General features: G+C 32.3%; 2 protein-coding genes across 3 annotated transcripts; both read right to left on the bottom strand.

Moving 5' to 3' along the window:
• Positions 1-2,968: 2,968 nt before the first annotated feature.
• On the bottom strand, positions 2,969-7,920 carry LOC132623412 (FBD-associated F-box protein At5g60610-like). Of its 2 annotated transcripts, XM_060338160.1 has the most exons (3): positions 6,634-7,919; positions 3,528-3,713; positions 2,969-3,247 (listed from the first exon to the last, which is right to left on the bottom strand). In XM_060338160.1, exons 1-3 carry the CDS (start codon positions 7,846-7,848, stop codon positions 3,233-3,235), a joined length of 1,416 nt encoding a protein of 471 aa, XP_060194143.1. In that variant the 5' UTR covers positions 7,849-7,919; the 3' UTR covers positions 2,969-3,232. The 2 variants fall into 2 exon arrangements, with proteins under 2 accessions (XP_060194143.1, XP_060194142.1); XM_060338159.1 differs by lacking the exon at positions 2,969-3,247 and having other exon boundaries at positions 3,263-3,713; positions 6,634-7,920.
• A 3,232-nt stretch (positions 7,921-11,152) lies between these two features.
• LOC132623145 (FBD-associated F-box protein At5g22730-like) lies at positions 11,153-15,924 on the bottom strand. The gene is made up of 3 exons (XM_060337855.1): positions 14,635-15,924; positions 11,704-11,889; positions 11,153-11,423 (listed from the first exon to the last, which is right to left on the bottom strand). The coding sequence occupies exon 1, from the start codon at positions 15,847-15,849 to the stop codon at positions 14,755-14,757; it is 1,095 nt and encodes a 364-aa protein (XP_060193838.1). The 5' UTR covers positions 15,850-15,924; the 3' UTR covers positions 11,153-11,423; positions 11,704-11,889; positions 14,635-14,754.
• Between the last annotated feature and the right edge of the window lie 4,241 nt (positions 15,925-20,165).

Consider the following 20,165-nt stretch of genomic DNA (forward strand, 5'->3'; position numbering starts at 1 on the left):
AACTCAGCCCATAAATCATTCAAATTAGAGAAGTACACAGATATAGTGGAAATTCCTTGCATTAATGAGTTAATTTCTCTATTCATATAATAAATTCGAGTTCCATTTACCTTATCGAATCTATCCTTGAATGCTTCCCATACGCGCCTAGCATCAGATGAATAGACTATCCCTTTTCTCAATTCCTTCACAACTGAACTGATAATCCACGATTGCACAATCGCGTTACATCTTTCCCATTAACGAAGGCGATATTCATCATTCACATAGCTCTCCCTTTTGCACGATCCATCAATGAATCCAATTTTATTTTTCACAAGCAATGATAATCGCATTGCTCTGCTCCATTCTGAGTAATTTTCTGTTCCTATTAACAACTGAGGAACTTGGGCAACACCTGGAGTATCCGATGGATGCACATATAGAGGATCATTTGGATCAAGTTGAATGTTTGAGTTTGCATTCACAGTTGTAGAATTATCTTCAGTGATTGTTAAATTTTCGTATCACAAATTGAGCAAATCGAAAAAAAATTGTTCTCCTCTTTCGCGGAAACGAAGAACTAAAGTTAAAGAACAAGAAATTGCAGCTAGATTTAGTAGAATCGCAGTTAACACTGCTCTGATACCATGTTAAATTGAAGAAGAATGCATAATAGAACTGATGGCAACAATTGGCGGTTACAGTGGAAGAAGAAGAGAAGACTTAGAGAGAGAAATATTGTATTGGGAAAAAAAATATCTGACTTTTGTATGTATTGAATGAACTGAACTCTAAAATACATTTATCTACTTCACTTTCCTACCCACTATACATTTGACCACTGACTAATTTGACAACTGTGATACAGCTCATCACACTCATCTAACTGATTAACTAACTTGGTACAACCATAAATACATACAAGTACAACTATCCCAATGCAGTGGTATTAAACAGTGCAACAGGACACAAGTCCAAATGCCTTGCCACTTCTTGGACAAAACACTAGCTCTGGCTGCATCTTTCCGTTGGACCCACCAAAGAATTTGATGGATTAAGTCAAGTGACAAATTTGAAATTCTATCGACACTACAGGCAATATCTTGTCCTCCTAATGTAGTCTCTGTAATTGTAATTTCATGGCTGTTTGGATCTTTTGGAGTTTTCCACACAAACCTTCTTGCTTGTGGCATTATTGGAATGAAAGGGAGATGATTTGGCTGAGATGAAAAGAAAATCTTTTCCTGTACTCGGTTCAAATTTGCTTTGTAAAAAGAAAAAAAAGCAAAGGAATATAAAGGAGGCGCCATGTCATCAGAAAAGCTCAAAACATCAGTGAATTCCTCGTGGATGTAAAACCAATATTTCAATTGGCTTTATATTTTCCATGTCTAATCAGCCAGCTAGCACCATTTCTCTACATTTTTTTTGTGGAAGAGGAAGAGTCTTCATAATCAGCTTTAATTATATTTCTGTAGACAATCAAATTTATGAATGTCGAGAAGAGTGCTCATGGTAACTGATCTCCTCCACTTTCATCCAAAACTCTAAGGGGTCGTTTGGTAGAGGGTATAAGACAGGATATACCGGTATTAAATTTTTTGGTTAAATTTATACCACATTTGGTTTGAGTTATTAATTAGTCCGGGTATAAAATCATACTACAATCTTGGATAATATTATCCCATTGGAAAGCTAGTATAACTAATACCGGCATTAATAATCTTGGGATAACTTTTCTAAATGACCATCTTACCCCTTAACCATAATTCCTGCACAGTTTTTGCATTTTCTGCATAGCTTCTGCACTCATTTTTGCACAATTTCTGCATTTTTTGGCTTCATTTTTTGTATTTTCTACATTTGTTTTTGCATTTTTCTGCACTCTTTTTTGCACAGTTTCTGCATTTTCTACATAGTTTCTGCATTTTTTGTATTTTCTGCATTCGTTTTTGCATTTTTCTGCATAATTTCTGCACTCTTTTTTGCACAATTTCTGCATTTTTTGGCTTCAGTTTTTTATTTTCTGCAGTTGTTTTTGCATTTTTCTGCACAGTTTTTGGCTTTCTGCACATTTTCAGCATTTTTCTGCATAAGTTTTGTACTACTTATGCACAATAAGCCATTGGAATATCAAGGTTAAAATTGGAAATGAAAAGTTTATCCAGCTTTATCCAACTTCAAACCAAACACATGCTTTGGATTATTAATGGTATATCCCACCTTTAATCCATGAACCAAACAAAGAATTAGTCCCAGGATTATAATCCCCGGACTATAATCTCAGCATAACTTTGTCCGCATACCAAACGACCACTAAAGGGATCGTTTGGTACACGGATTAAGTTATTCCGGTATTATAATTCTGAAATTGTAATCCTTAGACTATTTTATCCCACTTGAGAGATGGAATAAAATAATACCAAGCTAGATGGGATAAGATGGGTTATCCAAGATTAAATTTGGGATAAGTTTTATACCTTGTTTGGTTGAAGGTATAAATTTAATCCCAAGATATCCCAGCTTATTCCAATTTCACGTACCAAACTACCCCAAGGCTGGAAAATCTGTTCAATTAGTAAGGCAAACAAAGTGGACAGCCAATTATAGATCTTTCGCATAAATCAGGAAGTATCAATTCTGCCTTTTAAAAGTTGGTTGTGACACGTTAATTGTTCCCAAACTTTTTTAAAAAACTAATCTTTCAGTCTCGTGTTGCACGGACATTGTTAAAAGCACTCTCGCTATTGTCTTTTTTGCATGATTACATTAAACTATAGTATTCTAATATCACTCGTATTTTAGCACACATAATCCCTAACGAACATTACAAAGGTTTGCCAGTATGACTAAATTGCTCGTTGCGGTTTTCGCCCTTATCAAACGAGTAGTAATAGCCCAAATTATATTCTACATGTACTAAAGAAAACCGGAGGGGATGATCTAATTTGACGCAATCGTGGCATTAACTAATAAACTCTTTGAATTAAAAGCACTTTAAACAACTGCATATATATATATATTTCTTGCATATGAAATATGTGATTCATTAAGTCACCGGATCCACTGTTTGGCAAGCTACAAGCTAAGTCTGTGCTTCTACTTCACAATAGAATGAAGTTCAAAACAAGAAAAATTTCAGTAATGCCAAGAAAGCATTCTCTCGATCTAGTCTCTCTAATCATTGTATGCTAGCTTCTGCTTGTGTTCCAGTGTTTGTTCTGGGCAGAAGGCTGAAATAATCTCCACATCATCCGCTGTAAAACTGCATTTGCAATTATAAAATATGAAGGTTGTCACCCCCAATTAGAATAGCTGAAAGCATATTCAAGCGTAACGAGTTTCCATTTACATTGTCAATCATATGCTAAAACAATATACTAGAAAACCCATAAAACTCATTAGTCTCTACTTTGTGAAATGTGTGCAGCATAACTATGAGTTCAAGGTTCAACGTGGCCAAAATTGACGACATACTAAAAATAACAAAAAGCAATAGCTAGGAATTAGGGAGATGAAAGAAGCCAAGTAGAGTTTACGAGTACCTCAATGATTTTTGAAACGGAACCCAATGTCAATGACAAAGTCTTCAAACCTGGAAGAATCCAAATAAAGCCATCTAGAATTTTTTTCGTACTGCCAGTAGATGATTCAATTTGCAATTCCAAATTTTTAATATTATTGATTGCTGGAAGTAATGTCTCGGTTAGCTCATCAGGAAAGATGATATCCTGACAACCAACAAAAACCAACTCAATATATATAATCAATAACCAAACAATTGAAACACTAAGGCGATGTCATTTCAAATATTTGAAAAATAATTCAAATAAATGTTTGTTAATAAATTTGGCCTATTATGTCAATATCAACTGGAAATCAAGATAATTCGAATAATATAATGAAAATAGATTAAGGGAATAATGTATTTCACATTTCAAATCTCTTCACTGTAAACCCGTCAACCGGTTCGGTTAAAACCGGTAACCGGAACCGGTTTAACCGGTGAAATTAAAAAAAAAAAAAAAAAAATAGTCGTTGGGGCTGGGCTCAGCTGTCCGTTAATGGACCGTTGGCAACGGTCCATTTGCAAAGATGACTGTTGCCAAACGGTCATTTTATTAATTTTTGGCCCCCCAACCCCCTAAACTTTTTTTTTAACACTTTAACCCATCCCCCACCCCTATATAAACCCTTCTTCATTTTCATTTTAATTCACACCAATTCACTCTTCTTCATCTTTCTCTCAAATCTCAATCTCTCAATTATAGTTACTTTGCAATAATTAGCCACAAAGTCTTATTATAGTTTCAACTTTCAATTATTAATTTTGCAATTATAATATTGTTAGTGGAGTTGGTGATTTTGCAACAATCCGAAGTAGCTTTGGTGGATTTGCAATTCTAGCCGCCTTCACTTTGTTGGAAATTAATCCGGCAATTTGGTACCTTCGTTCCAACTCTATCTTTATTTTTCGCAATTTAATTTACGCAATTTAATTTGTTATAATTTATTTTCTTGTGATTTATTTGATTGTGATTTAAATTAATTCTATTTAATAATGTCAAAGAGATTAAGACGTGGTGCCGGTAGTAGTAGTCGTATTGTTAGGGGTGCGCTTAATGAGGAAACATTTGTGGAAGAAACACCTAATTTAGGTATTGATGTTGGTGGAAATAATTCACTTTTAGGTCATGAGGCAATGCAACAACATTTTACCGACACTTTTAATGAAGACTTACATGATGATGATGAAACACAACCCCCCGAAATCCCCATAGGAGATACATGTCCTACACAATCACATACACAAGACAAACCGCCTAGAACCCGTAAGCCAACAGCTAAAGTTTGGAAATTTATGACTAAGAATAGGAAAAACCAATCAACTACATGTACCATATGTGGACAAGTATTTAGTTTTAAGCAAGGAACTGATAAGGATGGTGGAACGGGTACACTAAATGCTCATATGAGAACCAAACATATGGATGTTTGGGGAGAGCAAACGGGTTCAAATGTGGGGGGATTCAAATGACGATAGACCCACGAACCTGTAGAAATTTTAAGTATGACAAGAAAAAAGAGCGTGTAGAAATAGCTAAAATGGTAGCTTATGATTGTTTACCATTTTCCTTTCCCTCAGGGTTTGGGGTTTGTTACTTACATTCAACGTTGTTATAATCCGTTATTTGAGGGTATTCCTAGAAGTACTTGTAGAGCCGATATTATAGATTTGTTTAAAAAATATAGATTTTATTTGCGCCATGTATTTAATTTTTTAAATTGTAATGTTTGTCTTACCGCTGATTTGGGTCTTAGTCTTAACAAGTTAGATTTTTTTCCTTACGGTTCAAGTATCAACCGTGGCTTCGGAGAGCGCATTTAGCCAAGGAAGACAGCAAATTGGAGACCATAGACATTCATTATCCGGCTTTAGCTTGCAAGTACTAGTGTGCATTCGCGATTGGATTAGATCGGAGCGACGCAACCAAAACTTAGAAGCGGAGGAAGGCGAAGAGGAAGAAATTGAAGATTTGATAGCTAGTGGACCAGACCAAATGGAAGACTTTGAAGATATTTCCATTACCGAATATGATGTGGGGGAAATTAACGAAATGGTTCAAAATTGGTGATTTTATTATTCTACTATTTTTGTACAACTCATGTATTATTTGCAAGTTAAAATAAAACTACAACTTGCAAATAAATGTTATCCAAGAATGAATAAAATATATGTCTCATTGAGCTTTCTTCTATTTAATTGTGTTCATATTTTTACTTTTATTAAGTTAGGAATATATCTAAAATATACTTAAATTAAAAACTAAAAAGTTATATAGTTGAAAAATAACTAAAATATGCTAAGAATATACTTGTAATATATGTATATATATATATATATATATATATATATATATATATATATATATATATATATATATATAACTTAAATATATTTATATATATTAAGTTATATAACCTAAGTATATTGATACATATATTGATATATATATAAGTATATTCTTACTATATTTTAGGTATATATATATAAAGTTATACATATATATAAGATATATATAACTTAAACATATTTATATATATCAAGTTATATAACCTAAGTATATTGATATATATATATATATAAGTATATTCTTACTATATTTTAGGTATATATATATATATATATATATGTATACGTATATTCTGTATTGCTGACTTGCTGTTAGCCTGTTAGTCAGTAAATATTTAAACTTTACTTATAAACTTGTATAACATATGTAAATATACCTACAATATACTAATAAATACTATAATATATATATATATATATATAATACAAAAAAAAAAAAAAAAACATGTTTTGGACACTTTGAACCGGACCGGTTCCGGTTTGAGGTTTCAAACCGGTAAACCGGAACCGGTTAAATGGTTCCGGTTTTTTAACCGGAAACCGGCCAGTTACCGGTCCGGTTCCGGTTAAACCGGTTGCCAGGCTTACTTCACTGACAGAACAACAAAAATTCTAGTCCACGTGTTTGATTAACATCTATACTCTAGCAAAAATGTAGTATGGCACGAAATACAGCAACAATCGTAAACACAAATAGGATTGGACAACCAAAACAAAAAGGTTAAAGAAATGTTTACCTGTTCACTTTGGCAGATCAAGCACAAATGCTTGGCATGAGCAAAAGACTCCAAAATCTTTCGTACCCAAATGTACCAGCGAGTATTAAGCACTTTGGGTCTTAAATGGAGTTTAACAAACTCCAATTGACGAGAAGCCCATATTCCAGGAAAAGACGTGAGTTGACCACAGTATTCAAAGGATTTTAAGTTGGGAGCATGTATTATTATCTCATCAATGCTATCAGTGGTGTTTAACTTCAGCACAAAGTTAGCCAGATTCTTGTGAGAAATAAAAAGGCGTGGCAAATAATTGTCGATACCAACACCTCCGCTAAAAAAATCAAGACAGCAACCATCTATCACAAGGTTCTCAAGTAAAGGGAACCTATTGATAAAAGGGCTCAATGTCCTTTCTAGGACATAAACTTTTGGCAATGTCAAATTCTTGACCGTACTGGTGGACGCAATCTCGAATGCATACTCATCCACTTCCACCCTCAAGTATGAAAATACAAGAGATTCCAGTTTTTTGGACTCTACTTGTAATTTACCGCCAAGGGCATCGTATTTCACCATCAAATATTTTAGGTTAGGATTTGGAACTAATATAATGTCCAACTCTTCTGGAAAATAATCTACGACCAACTCCTCGATTCGAGGGCACCCAGCAATGAAATCGGCAAATACAAAACCATCAACCGTCATGATAGTATGTAGAAAGAGGGACCTTAAATTAGGAAGCATAAAAGAGACTGAACTACTAATCTCACACTCTTTGATGCTTAAAACAACTAATATAGCAGAGGAAAATGCAAAACCAGATAAGGAGAAAAGGCGGAAAGGCTTCTCATAATTAAGTGCTTTTATATCAAGATGTAACGTTTTAGCCTTATTTTTCAAGGCAAAATCTATCCATCTTTTCCCCAGCAATTCCCAAGAAGATCTTTTATCAACAGTCATTCGAAGAAAGAGCATGCCGATTTCACCATTCTCCAAATAAATATCTGAGAGAGAAGCCCAAATGCTTAGCCATTTCTTGGACAAGACACTAGTTCTGGCTATATCTTTTGGTGGAATCCGAAAAAGAAATTGACGGATTATATCGACTGGCAAATTGGAAATTCTATCGACACACGCTATATCTTGTCCTCCTTCAGTGGTCTCTGTAATTGTAATCTTATGGATGTATGACTCTTTTGGATTTCTCCACATAAACCTTCTTCTTTGTGACATGATTGGAACGATGAAAATTTATTGTTAGATGAGTAGCTTACTCACTTCAAATTTTTTGGTTTAATTGGTAAAGAGGAAGCAGCGGTATATGAAAGGACATGTTCTCTTAGGGCCTGTTTGGAAAGCCACCATGTAATTGGAATTGAGTGTAATTACGCAGTTTGATATGTTTATCAGGCTAAGTAATTACATGATCAGCATGTAATTTGGAGGGGTAATTACACTCTTCAATTCTCAATAAGGGGATGGTGTGTGAGAATTAGGTGTAATTACACTCTGTAATTATATAATTACTTTTTAATTTCTTTTTTTTTTAATTTCTATTATGGTAATTTTATTTTATTTTGACATTTTAAATTATTTTTATATATTATTTATCTTTCATTTTCGTTGTTCTTATTTTCCAACATTTACTTCTTGTGATTCCATATAATTGCTCATATTTTTTAGATTTGTTTCTTATATTCTTCATCCTTATTATTCTAGTTTGAAATTACACTTCCTAATATTAGAAAGAATGAGTCATTAATAAACTTGACATATAACAAGTGATATATTATCAAAGTAGAATTCCTTTATTGAATGAAGTTATAGACACTTATATGTTTCCACGTTCTTTTGAATTATATTTACTTAAGTTATTTTGGAACTTATTTTATGTTATCATATTAAACTTTTTATTTTCTTGAATTTTGAATTTATGTTATATTTTCAATTTCAATTTATTTGAGTTAGTACTATTCATTTGTTGTTTTGCATTGCATGTTGTTCAATTTTCACTTACAATTGATATATTATTATTATTATTGTCAAACATTTGAATACTGTTATGACATTATATGTATAAATATTAATCTTTCTGTCAAACATTCAGCCTATGATATTATTACAAAATGTGTGCTTTTAATTTTTATAATTAATTAGATTAAAACATTATCAATTTGAAAAATATATGCCATTATTTTTATAATATTATTTACAAATATGTTATTATTAATTAATATATTTTGAAGAAACAATATGTATCTTAAATACCTAAAGGCACATATTTGTCAAGTATTAATTTTTATTTTTAAACTAATCTCACTGTATAATTACACATATAAAATCGAACAATATGCTTGTAGTTACGTTATGACAAATAAATAGATCATCATAATTATTATAGTGTGTAATTACTGGGTTGTGGGTAGTAATTACACCAATTCCAATTACCAGGTGGCTTTCCAAACAGGCCCTTATTAGAGTCTTAAAAGACCAGACCCTTATTTTGGGATTATTTCTCAACAGACATGTTTACACTTTATTCATTCACCACGGAAAAAGAGATCTGACACTCGCAAACACTTCCTCATATTCTCTTTTATATTTTTCTTCCCTTTTTTTTTTATAAATAAGTTTGTTGTAATTTTTGGATATTTTGAATATTTATTTGGTAGCGCACGGTTCTAGCCTGAAGCATTTATCTGTTTTCATGCCAGTATTATGCTAACATTATGTTATGATTCGATTCTATAATTATTGTTGTCTCTTTTGCTTTGATAATTTTTAATATTTGTACTGTTAATATTTTTTATTTAAATTTTTTATTATATCTTTTACTATAGTATTTCTTTCAAATCATTTCTTTGAAAAATAACTTTTCTTGAGTTGAGAGTCTACTAGAAAGGACTCCTATATCCCACAAAAATAGGTAGATGTAAGTCTTATACACGCACCTCCTCCGAGTCCAGAACCAAAATGACTCAAAAAAAAAATCATGCGGAACCAATATACCCCAACAAAAAAAAAGTGACAAAATTACCTTTAGCGCAGTATTTTACTGCGTTATAGAAGCAGTTAAAAAAAAATTCTATAATGCAGTAAAATACTGTGTTATAGAAACAGTATAAAAAAAAAAATTGGCCAACTTTATTTTTTGCAACACTTAGTGTTTTTTTCATACTTTGACCAATGATTAGTCGTGTGTCAAGACTCCGAAACGTCAATATTTTATATAGAAGCTGATATTTTTTTCTCAAGAAAATTCCTTTTTATTCCCATTTGGCTCAAAGACAGCATAATTGTGTAAAGATGGCAACTTTAGCATCTTGGTATTTGGCTTTTTTCAAGAATTATAGGATATGTGGTTGCTATGGAGTGAAAAAGGAATATATCTTTCTTTTGGGAAAATTGGTGTGTGGCTTTCTTTAAAAGGTTCTTATTCTGAGAGTGACCCTTTTGTGAGTTTTATGTAAAGAATGTATCTTTGTTCTCTTAATGTGTTTTGTTAGGCAAATAGTAATCCCTTTTCTTAGAAGGTAAAATTGTAGAAGGCAGTAGTGGTAGAGAAATGGCGAGAAAATGGTGTATGTCGTGGCATTGGAATATCAAGGTTAAAATTGGAAATGAAAAGTTTATCCAGCTTTATCCAACTTCAAACCAAACACATGCTTTGGATTATTAATGGTATATCTCACCTTTAATCCAATGAACCAAATAAAGAATTAGTACTAAATAATCCAGGGATTATTTAGTCCCTGGATTATAATTCCAGGACTATAATCCCAGCATAACTTTGTCCGCATACCAAACGACCACTTTGGTACACGGATTAAGTTATTCTGGTATTATAATTCTAAAATTATATTCCCTAGACTATTTTATCCCACTTGAGAGATGAAATAAAATAATACCAAACTAGATGAGATAAGATGGGTTATCCAAGATTAAATTTGGGATAAGTTTTATACCTTGTTTGGTTGAAGGTATAAATTTATCCGGGAATAAATTTATACCTTCATCCAAATAAGATATAAATTTTATCCCAAATTTAATCCCAGGATAGATATCCCAGCTTATTCCACGTACCAAACGACCCCAAGGCTGGAAAATCTGTTCAATTAGCAAGGCAAACAAAGTGGACAACCAATTATAGATCTTTCGCATAAAACATGAAGTATCAATTCTGCCTTTTAAAAATTGGTTGTGGCACGTTAATTGTTCCCAAACTTTTTAAAAAAACTAATCTTTCAGTCTCTTGTGTTGCACGGACATTGTTAAAAGCACTCTCGCTATTTTCTTTTTTGCATGATTACATTAAACTATAGTATTCTAATATCACTCGTATTTTAGCACACATAATCCCTAACGAACATTACAAAGGTTTGCCAGTATGACTAAATTGCTCGTTGCGGTTTTCGCTCTTATCAAACGAGTAGTAATAGCCCAAATTATATTCTACATGTACTAAAGAAAACCGGAGGGATGATCTAATTTGACGCAATCGTGGCATTAACTAATAAACTCTTCGAATTAAAAGCACTTTAAACAACTGCATATATATATATATATTTCTTGCATATGAAATATGTGATTCATTAAGTCACCGGATCCACTGTTTGGCAAGCTACAAGCTAAGTCTGTGCTTCTACTTCACAATAGAATGAAGTTCAAAACAAGAAAAATTTCAGTAATGCCAAGAAAGCATTCTCTCGATCTAGTCTCTCTAATCATTGTATGCTAGCTTCTGCTTGTGTTCCAGTGTTTGTTCTGGGCAGAAGGCTGAAATAATCTCCACATCATCCGCTGTAAAACTGCATTTGCAATTATAAAATATGAAGGTTGTCACCCACAATTAGAATAGCTGAAAGCATATTCAAGCGTAACGAGTTTCCATTTACATTGTCAATCATATGCTAAAACAATATACTAGAAAACCCATAAAACTCATTAGTCTCTACTTTGTGAAATGTGTGCAGCATAACTATGAGTTCAAGGTTCAACGTGGCCAAAATTGACGACATACTAAAAATAACAAAAAGCAATAGCTAGGAATTAGGGAGATGAAAGAAGCCAAGTAGAGTTTACGAGTACCTCAATGATTTTTGAAACGGAACCCAATGTCAATGACAAAGTCTTCAAACCTGGAAGAATCCAAATAAAGCCATCTAGAATTTTTTTCGTACTGCCAGTAGATGATTCAATTTGCAATTCCAAATTTTTAATATTATTGATTGCTGGAAGTAATGTCTCGGTTAGCTCATCAGGAAAGATGATATCCTGACAACCAACAAAAACCAACTCAATATATATAATCAATAACCAAACAATTGAAACACTAAGGCGATGTCATTTCAAATATTTGAAAAATAATTCAAATAAATGTGGCCTATTATGTCAATATCAACTGGAAATAAAGATAATTCGAATAATATAATGAAAATAGATTAAGGGAATAATGTATTTCACATTTCAAATCTCTTCACTGTAAACCCGTCAACCGGTTCGGTTAAAACCGGTAACCGGACCGGTAAAACCGGAACCGGTTAACCGTTTAAAAGGTTACCGGTCCGGTTCCGATATTTTTGAAACCGGAACCGGTTTAACCGGTGAAATTAAAAAAAAAAAAAAAAAATAGCCGTTGGGGCTGGGCTCAGCTGTCCGTTAATGGACCGTTGGCAACAGTCACGGTCATTTTATTAATTTTTAGCCCCCCAACCCCCTAAACTTTTTTTTAACACTTTAACCCATCCTCCACCCCTATATAAACCCTTCTTCATTTTCATTTTAATTCACACTAATTCACTCTTTTTCATCTTTCTCTCAAATCTCAATCTCTCAATTATAGTTACTTTGCAATAATTAGCCACAAAGTCTTATTATAGTTTCAACTTTCAATTATTAATTTTGCAATTATAATATTGTTAGTGGAGTTGGTGATTTTGCAACAATCCGAAATAGCTTTGGTGGATTTGCAATTCTAGCCGCCTTCACTTTGTTGAAAATTAATGCGGCAATTTGGTACCTTCGTTCCAACTCTATCTTTATTTTTCGCAATTTAATTCTAGCAATTTAATTTGTTGTAATTTATTTTCTTGTGATTTAAATTAATTCTATTTAATAATGTCAAAGAGATTAAGACGTGGTGCCGGTAGTAGTAGTCGTATTGTTAGGGGTGCGCTTAATGAGGAAACATTTGTGGAAGAAACACCTAATTTAGGTATTGATGTTGGTGAAAATAATTCACTTTTAGGTCATGAGGCAATGCAACAACATTTTACCGACACTTTTAATGAAGACTTACATGATGATGATGAAACACAACCCCCGAAATCCCCATACGAGATACATGTCCTACACAATCACATACACAAGACAAACCGCCTAGAACCCGTAAGCCAACAGCTAAAGTTTGGAAATTTATGACTAAGAATAGGGAAAACCAATCAACTACATGTACCATATGTGGACAAGTATTTAGTTTTAAGCAAGGAACTGATAAGGATGGTGGAACGGGTACACTAAATGCTCATATGAGAACCAAACATATGGATGTTTGGGGAGAGCAAACGGGTTCAAATGTGGGGGGATTCAAATGACGATAGACCCACGAACCGGTAGAAATTTTAAGTATGACAAGAAAAAAGAGCGTGTAGAAATAGCTAAAATGGTAGCTTATGATTGTTTACCATTTTCCTTTTCCTCAGGTTTGGGGTTTGTTACTTACATTCAACGTTGTTATAATCCGTTATTTGAGGGTATTCCTAGAAGTACTTGTAGAGCCGATATTATAGATTTGTTTAAAAAATATATATTTTATTTGCGCCATATATTTAATTCTTTAAATTGTAATGTTTGTCTTACCGCTGATTTGGGTCTTAGTCTTAACAAGTTAGTTTTTTTTCCTTACGGTTCAAGTATCAACCGTGGCTTCGGAGAGCACATTTAGCCAAGGAAGACAGCAAATTAGAGATCATAGACATTCATTATCCGGCTTTAGCTTGCAAGTACTAGTGTGCATTCGCGATTGGATTAGATCGGAGCGACTCAACCAAAACTTAGAAGCGGAGGAAGGCGAAGAGGAAGAAATCGAAGATTTGATAGCTAGTGGACCGGACCAAATGGAAGAGTTTGAAGATATTTCCATGACCGAATATGATGTGGGGGAAATTAACGAAATGGTTCAAAATTGGTGATTTGATTATTCTACTATTTTTGTACAACTCATGTATTATTTGCAAGTTAAAATAAAACTACAACTTGCAAATAAATGTTATCCAAAAATGAATAAAATATATGTCTCATTGAGCTTTCTTCTATTTAATTGTGTTCATATTTTTACTTTTATTAAGTTAGGAATATATCTAAAATATACTTAAATTAAAAACTAAAAAGTTATATATTTGAAAAATAACTAAAATATACTAAGAATATACTTGTAATATATATATATAACTTAAATATATTTATATATATTAAGTTATATAACCTAAGTATATTGATACATATATTGATATATATATAAGTATATTCTTATTATATTTTAGGTATATATATATATATATATATATATACACGTATATTCTATATTGCTGACTTGCTGTTAGCCTGTTAGTCAGTAAATATTTAAACTTTACTTATAAACTTGTATAACATATGTAAATATACCTACAATATACTAATAAATACTATAATATATATATATATATAATACAAAAAAAAAAAAAACATGTTTTGGACACTTTGAACCGGACCGGTTCCGGTTTGAGGTTTCAAACCGGAACCGGTTAAATGGTTCCGGTTTTTTAACCGGAAACCGGCCGGTTCCCTAACCGGTTACCGATCCGGTTCCGGTTAAACCGGTTGCCAGGCTTACTTCACTAACAGAACAACAAAAATTCGAGTCCACGTGTTTGATTAACATCTATACTCTAGCAAAAATGTAGTATGGCACGAAATACAGCAACAATCGTAAACACAAATAGGATTGGACAACCAAAACAAAAAGGTTAAAGAAATGTTTACCTGTTCACTTTGGCAGATCAAGCACAAATGCTTGGCATGAGCAAAAGACTCCAAAATCTTTCGTACCCAAATGTACCAGCGAGTATTAAGCACTTTGGGTCTTAAATGGAGTTTAACAAACTAAAATTGACGAGAAGCCCATATTCCAGGAAAAGACGTGAGTTGACCACAGTATTCAAAGGATTTTAAGTTGGGAGCATGTATTATTATCTCATCAATGCTACCAGTGGTGTTTAACTTCAGCACAAAGTTAGCCAGATTCTTGTGAGAAATAAAAAGGCGTGGCAAATAATTGTCGATACCAACACCTCCGCTAAAAAAATCAAGACAGCAACCATCTATCACAAGGTTCTCAAGTAAAGGGAACCTATTGATAAAAGGGCTCAATGTCCTTTCTAGGACATAAACTTTTGGCAATGTCAAATTCTTGACCGTACTGGTGGACGCAATCTCGAATGCATACTCATCCACTTCCACCCTCAAGTATGAAAATACAAGAGATTCCAGTTTTTTGGACTCTACTTGTAATTTACCGCCAAGGGCATCGTATTTCACCATCAAATATTTTAGGTTAGGATTTGGAACTAATATAATGTCCAACTCTTCTGGAAAATAATCTACGACCAACTCCTCGATTCGAGGGCACCCAGCAATGAAATCGGCAAATACAAAACCATCAACCGTCATGATAGTATGTAGAAAGAGGGACCTTAAATTAGGAAGCATAAAAGAGACTGAACTACTAATCTCACAGTCTTTGATGCTTAAAACAACTAATATAGCAGAGGAAAATGCAAAACCAGATAAGGAGAAACGGCGGAAAGGCTCCTCATAATTAAGTGCTTTTATATCAAGATGTAACGTTTTAACCTTATTTTTCAAGGCAAAATCTATCCATCTTTTCCCCAGCAATTCCCAAGAAGATCTTTTATCAACAGTCATTCGAAGAAAGAGCATGTCGATTTCACCATTCTCCAAATAAATATCTGAAAGAGAAGCCCAAATGCTTAGCCATTTCTTGGACAAGACACTAGTTCTGGCTATATCTTTTGGTGGAATCCGAAAAAGAAATTGACGGATTATATGGACTGGCAAATTGGAAATTCTATCGACACACGCTATATCTTGTCCTCCTTCAGTGGTCTCTGTAATTGTAATCTTATGGATGTATGACTCTTTTGGATTTCTCCACATAAACCTTCTTCTTTGTGACATGATTGGAACGATGAAAATTTATTGTTAGATGAGTAGCTTACTCACTTCAAATTTTTTGGTTTAATTGGTAAAGAGGAAGCAGCGGTATATAAAAGGACATGTTCTCTTAGGGCCTGTTTGGAAATCCACCATGTAATTGGAATTGAGTTTAATTACGCAGTTTGGTATGTTTATCAGGCTAAGTAATTACATGATCAGCATGTAATTTGGTGTAATTTGGAGGGGTAATTACACTCTCCAACTCTCAATATGAGGGATGGTGTGTGAGAATTAGGTGTAATTACACTATGTAATTATATGATTACTTTTTAATTTCTTTTATTTTTTAATTTTATTTTATTTTGACATTTTAAATTATTTTTATATATTATTTATCTTTCATTTTGTTTCTTCTCATTTTCCAACATTTACTTCTTGTGATTCCATATAATTGCTCATATTTTTTAGATTTTTTTCTTATATTCTTCATCGTTATTATTCTAGTTTGAAACTACACTTCCTAATATTAGAAAGAATGAGTCATTAATAAACTTGACATATAACGAGTGATATATTATCAAAGTAGAATTCCTTTATTGAATGAGGTTATAGACACTTATATGTTTTCACGTTCTTTTGAATTATATTTACTTAAGTTATTTTGGAACTTATTTTATGTTATCATATTAAACTTTTTTTTTTCTTGGATTTTGAATTTATGTTATATTTTCGATTTCAATTTATTTGATTTAGTACTATTCGTTTGTTGTTTTGCATTGCATGTTGTTCAATTTCCACTTACAATTGATATATTATTATTATTTTTGTCAAACATTTGAATACTGTTATGACATTATATGTATAAATATTAATCTTTCTGTCAAACATTCAGCCTACGATATTATTACAAAATGCGTGCTTTTAATTTTTATAATTAATTAGATTAAAACATTATCAATTTGAAAAATATATGCCATCAATTTTATATATAACCTGATATTTTTTTCTGCGTACAATAATGTAGGCTCAATACATCAAGGATACGTATACGTTCGGATCGTCATTTTAGGGGTTGAAAAGGTGCCGAAGTAAGTTTTGTTTGAAAAAACTTAGTGTTTGATTGTAAGGTTATTTTAGTCAACTTTATATGTCGAGAAAATTAGTCAGCTTTATTTTCAAAAATTAAAACCGCAGAAGTGAAATTGACATTCACAGCTACATTACCCCGAGATTTTTACGTTGAAATCTATTGCGTATCATCATCTTATAAATAAATAAAACTGAAAATTTCACGCTAATTTGGGAGAAAATTAAAATTGAATGGGATAAAAGGTATTTTTTTAAAAAAAAAATCGGCTCAGCCAAATTGCTTTGTGGCAGTTTGTCCGCATAGATCTCGAAAAAATACGCAACTTAAAAAAAAAAATGGTAAAACGGACGTCCGAGCACAAAGTTATGACCATATAAAGTTTGACCACTTTACAAATAGTTTTTCTCCCTATATTTTTTAGAATTATATTTATATTCAAAATAAAGTTATGTCGTGATTAAAAAATAACACGCTTAAATCAAAACCTTAAAAAATAAAACACTTAAACCTTAAACAAAACTTACTTCGGGTACCTTTTCAACCCCTAAAACGACGATATCCGAACGTTTACGTATACTTGATGTATTGAGCCTACATTATAGTACGCAAAAAAAAAATATCAGGTTCTATATAAAATATTGACGTTTTGAATTCTTGACACACGACTAATCGTTGGTCAAAGTATGGAAAAAACACTAAGTGCTGCAAAGAAAAGATTTATTAAAATAAGATGTTGCAATCTTTTTATGGAAAAAAACACTAAGTGTTCCTTAAGTGTGTTATTTTTTAATGCGTAATTTTATTTCGAATATGTTACAAAAAAAAATTGCGCAAATCGGACAGCCGAGCGCAAAAAACGGCGTATATTCGAAATATAGTTATGCTTTAAAAAATAACACACTTAAATCTAAACCCTAAAATAAAAAACTTTAAGCTAATGACAACAAGTCTTCAAACAAAGATGGACCTCTATGTATATAGAACACTTAAACCTAAAGTTTACAAACAAAACTTACTTCGGACACCTTTTCAACCCCTAAAATGACGATCCGAACGTTTACGTATCCTTGATGTATTGAGCCTACATTATTGTACGCAGAAAAAAATATCAGGTTCTATATAAAATATTAAAGTTTCAAAGTCTTAACACACGACTAATCATTGATCAAAGTATGAAAAAAAACACTAAGTGTTGCAAAAAATAAAGTTGGTAAATTTTTTTTTGGTACTGTTTCTATGACGCAGTATTTTACTGCGTTATAATTTTTTTTTTTTAACTGCTTCTATAACGCAGTAAAATACTACGCTAAAGCAGTTAACGGCTCCGTCTTCATGAACTGCTTTAATGCAGTAAATTACTGCGCTAAAAATACTTTTAAACATTTTTTTTTATTGGGACATTTTAGTTCCATATAATTTTTTTTTTGGAGCATTTTGGTTCCGGACTCCACCTCCTCCTCCGAACCTCTCTTGTAGAAATATACCGACTGTGTGGCCAGAGATCTTCACTTTCCTCTCTTTCTCTTTCTTGATTCTCTCAATAAAGTTAACCACTTTTTAATCTGACTCAGCACCCCTTTTTCTTTTTTCCTTGACTAATAGCCATGCACCCACCCCTCTCAAAAGATCCAGCTTTTGGGGCTTTTCTTTTGTTCTTTTTGGGGATTTTTATTTCCTTTTTCTTTTTTATACTACTACCTCCGTCTCCACGTGTATTATTTTTTCTTTTTAGCTTGTTTGATAAAAAATATTTATTTCATTTTAGGTATCTTAATTTAATTTTTAATGATAAAATTTAATAAAATTATATAATTTTAAATAAAAAATGTCTAATATAAAAAAATACTCCTCTATCTCAAAATATTTATCGTCCTTGCTAAATATACTTTCTCAATCAAAGAATTTGATGGATTAAGTCAAGTGGCAAGTTTGAAATTGTATCGACACTACAGGCAATATCTTGTCCTCCTAATGTAGTCTCTGCAATTGTAAATTTCATGGTTGTTTGGATCTTTTGGAGTTACCCACACAAACCTTCTTGTTTGTGACATTTTTGGAACGAAAGGGAGATGATTTTATTGGGATTTAAAGTCAGCAAGCGGTGAGCTTTAAAGGTGAAATGTGAATTGAAAAATAGAGGGAAATAAAATTAGAGAGAAGTGAAATTTTAGAAATATAACTTTTTCAAATGAGCATTCTCCCACATTGATGGTGGAAAGCAATATGTTTGTGCTTATATTTAGAAGCACATCTTCTAGCTCATAAAGGGTTAAGAAGAGGATCTCTCCTCGCGCTGTCATTGTCTCTCGGCTCGGCTTCGGATTCGGTCAAATGATTTGATTGATAATTTTTTTGGACCAAATTTATTTTCTTAAATGCCATTATTTATTTTCCTAAATTCTAATATTTTCGCGCGATAATTTAAATTAAAAATTTGCGGTAATTGATTTTCTCAAACGGTAACATTACCGAACAGACACTGCCTGTTACTAATAGGCATATCTTCCCAAACTGTGGCTATATATTCCGAATCTCTGCCTCAATTTTGCTATATACTATAAAAAAAAATCTGTCCTTAACATTTTCTATTATACGTTCTTACAACAGAAATTGATTTTATTAAAATACTCTCTTCAACACATATAAATAACAGATTTGGCTGAGATGAAAAGAAAAGCTTTTCCTGTACTCAGTTCAAATTTGCTTTGTAAACAAGGAAAGAAGCAAAGGAATATAAAGGAGGTGTCATGTCATCAGAAAAGGTCAAAACATCAGTGAATTTCTCGTGGACGTAAAACCAATATTTCAATTGGCTTTATATTTTCCCGGTCCAATCAGCCAGCTAGCACCATTTCTCTACATATTTATTTTTTTGGAAGAGGAAGAGACTTGATAATCAACTTTAATTATATTTGTGTAGACAATCAAATCTATGAACGTATGGACGAGTGCTCATGATAGCTGATCTCCTCCACATTCATCCATAACTGTAAGGCTGGAAGCTCTGTTCAACACAGTTAGGAGGCATTTGGCAGGAGGCATTAAAAAAAAATATATGCATTAGCTTTATGTATTATTAATAACTTGTTTGATAGTCTTTTTCAGCTTATACATAACTAATATTCTTTGTAAAAAATACTCATATTAAGAAATTAATAATGCAATATAAAATTTATCAAATTATCCGTATATAATAAAGATAAATTAGTTTATCAACGCCAGCATAACTAATGTCAGTGTATTAATG

The sequence above is a fragment of the Lycium barbarum genome, chromosome 12 (assembly GCF_019175385.1).
Source record: "Lycium barbarum isolate Lr01 chromosome 12, ASM1917538v2, whole genome shotgun sequence".
Lineage (NCBI taxonomy): Eukaryota > Viridiplantae > Streptophyta > Magnoliopsida > Solanales > Solanaceae > Lycium > Lycium barbarum.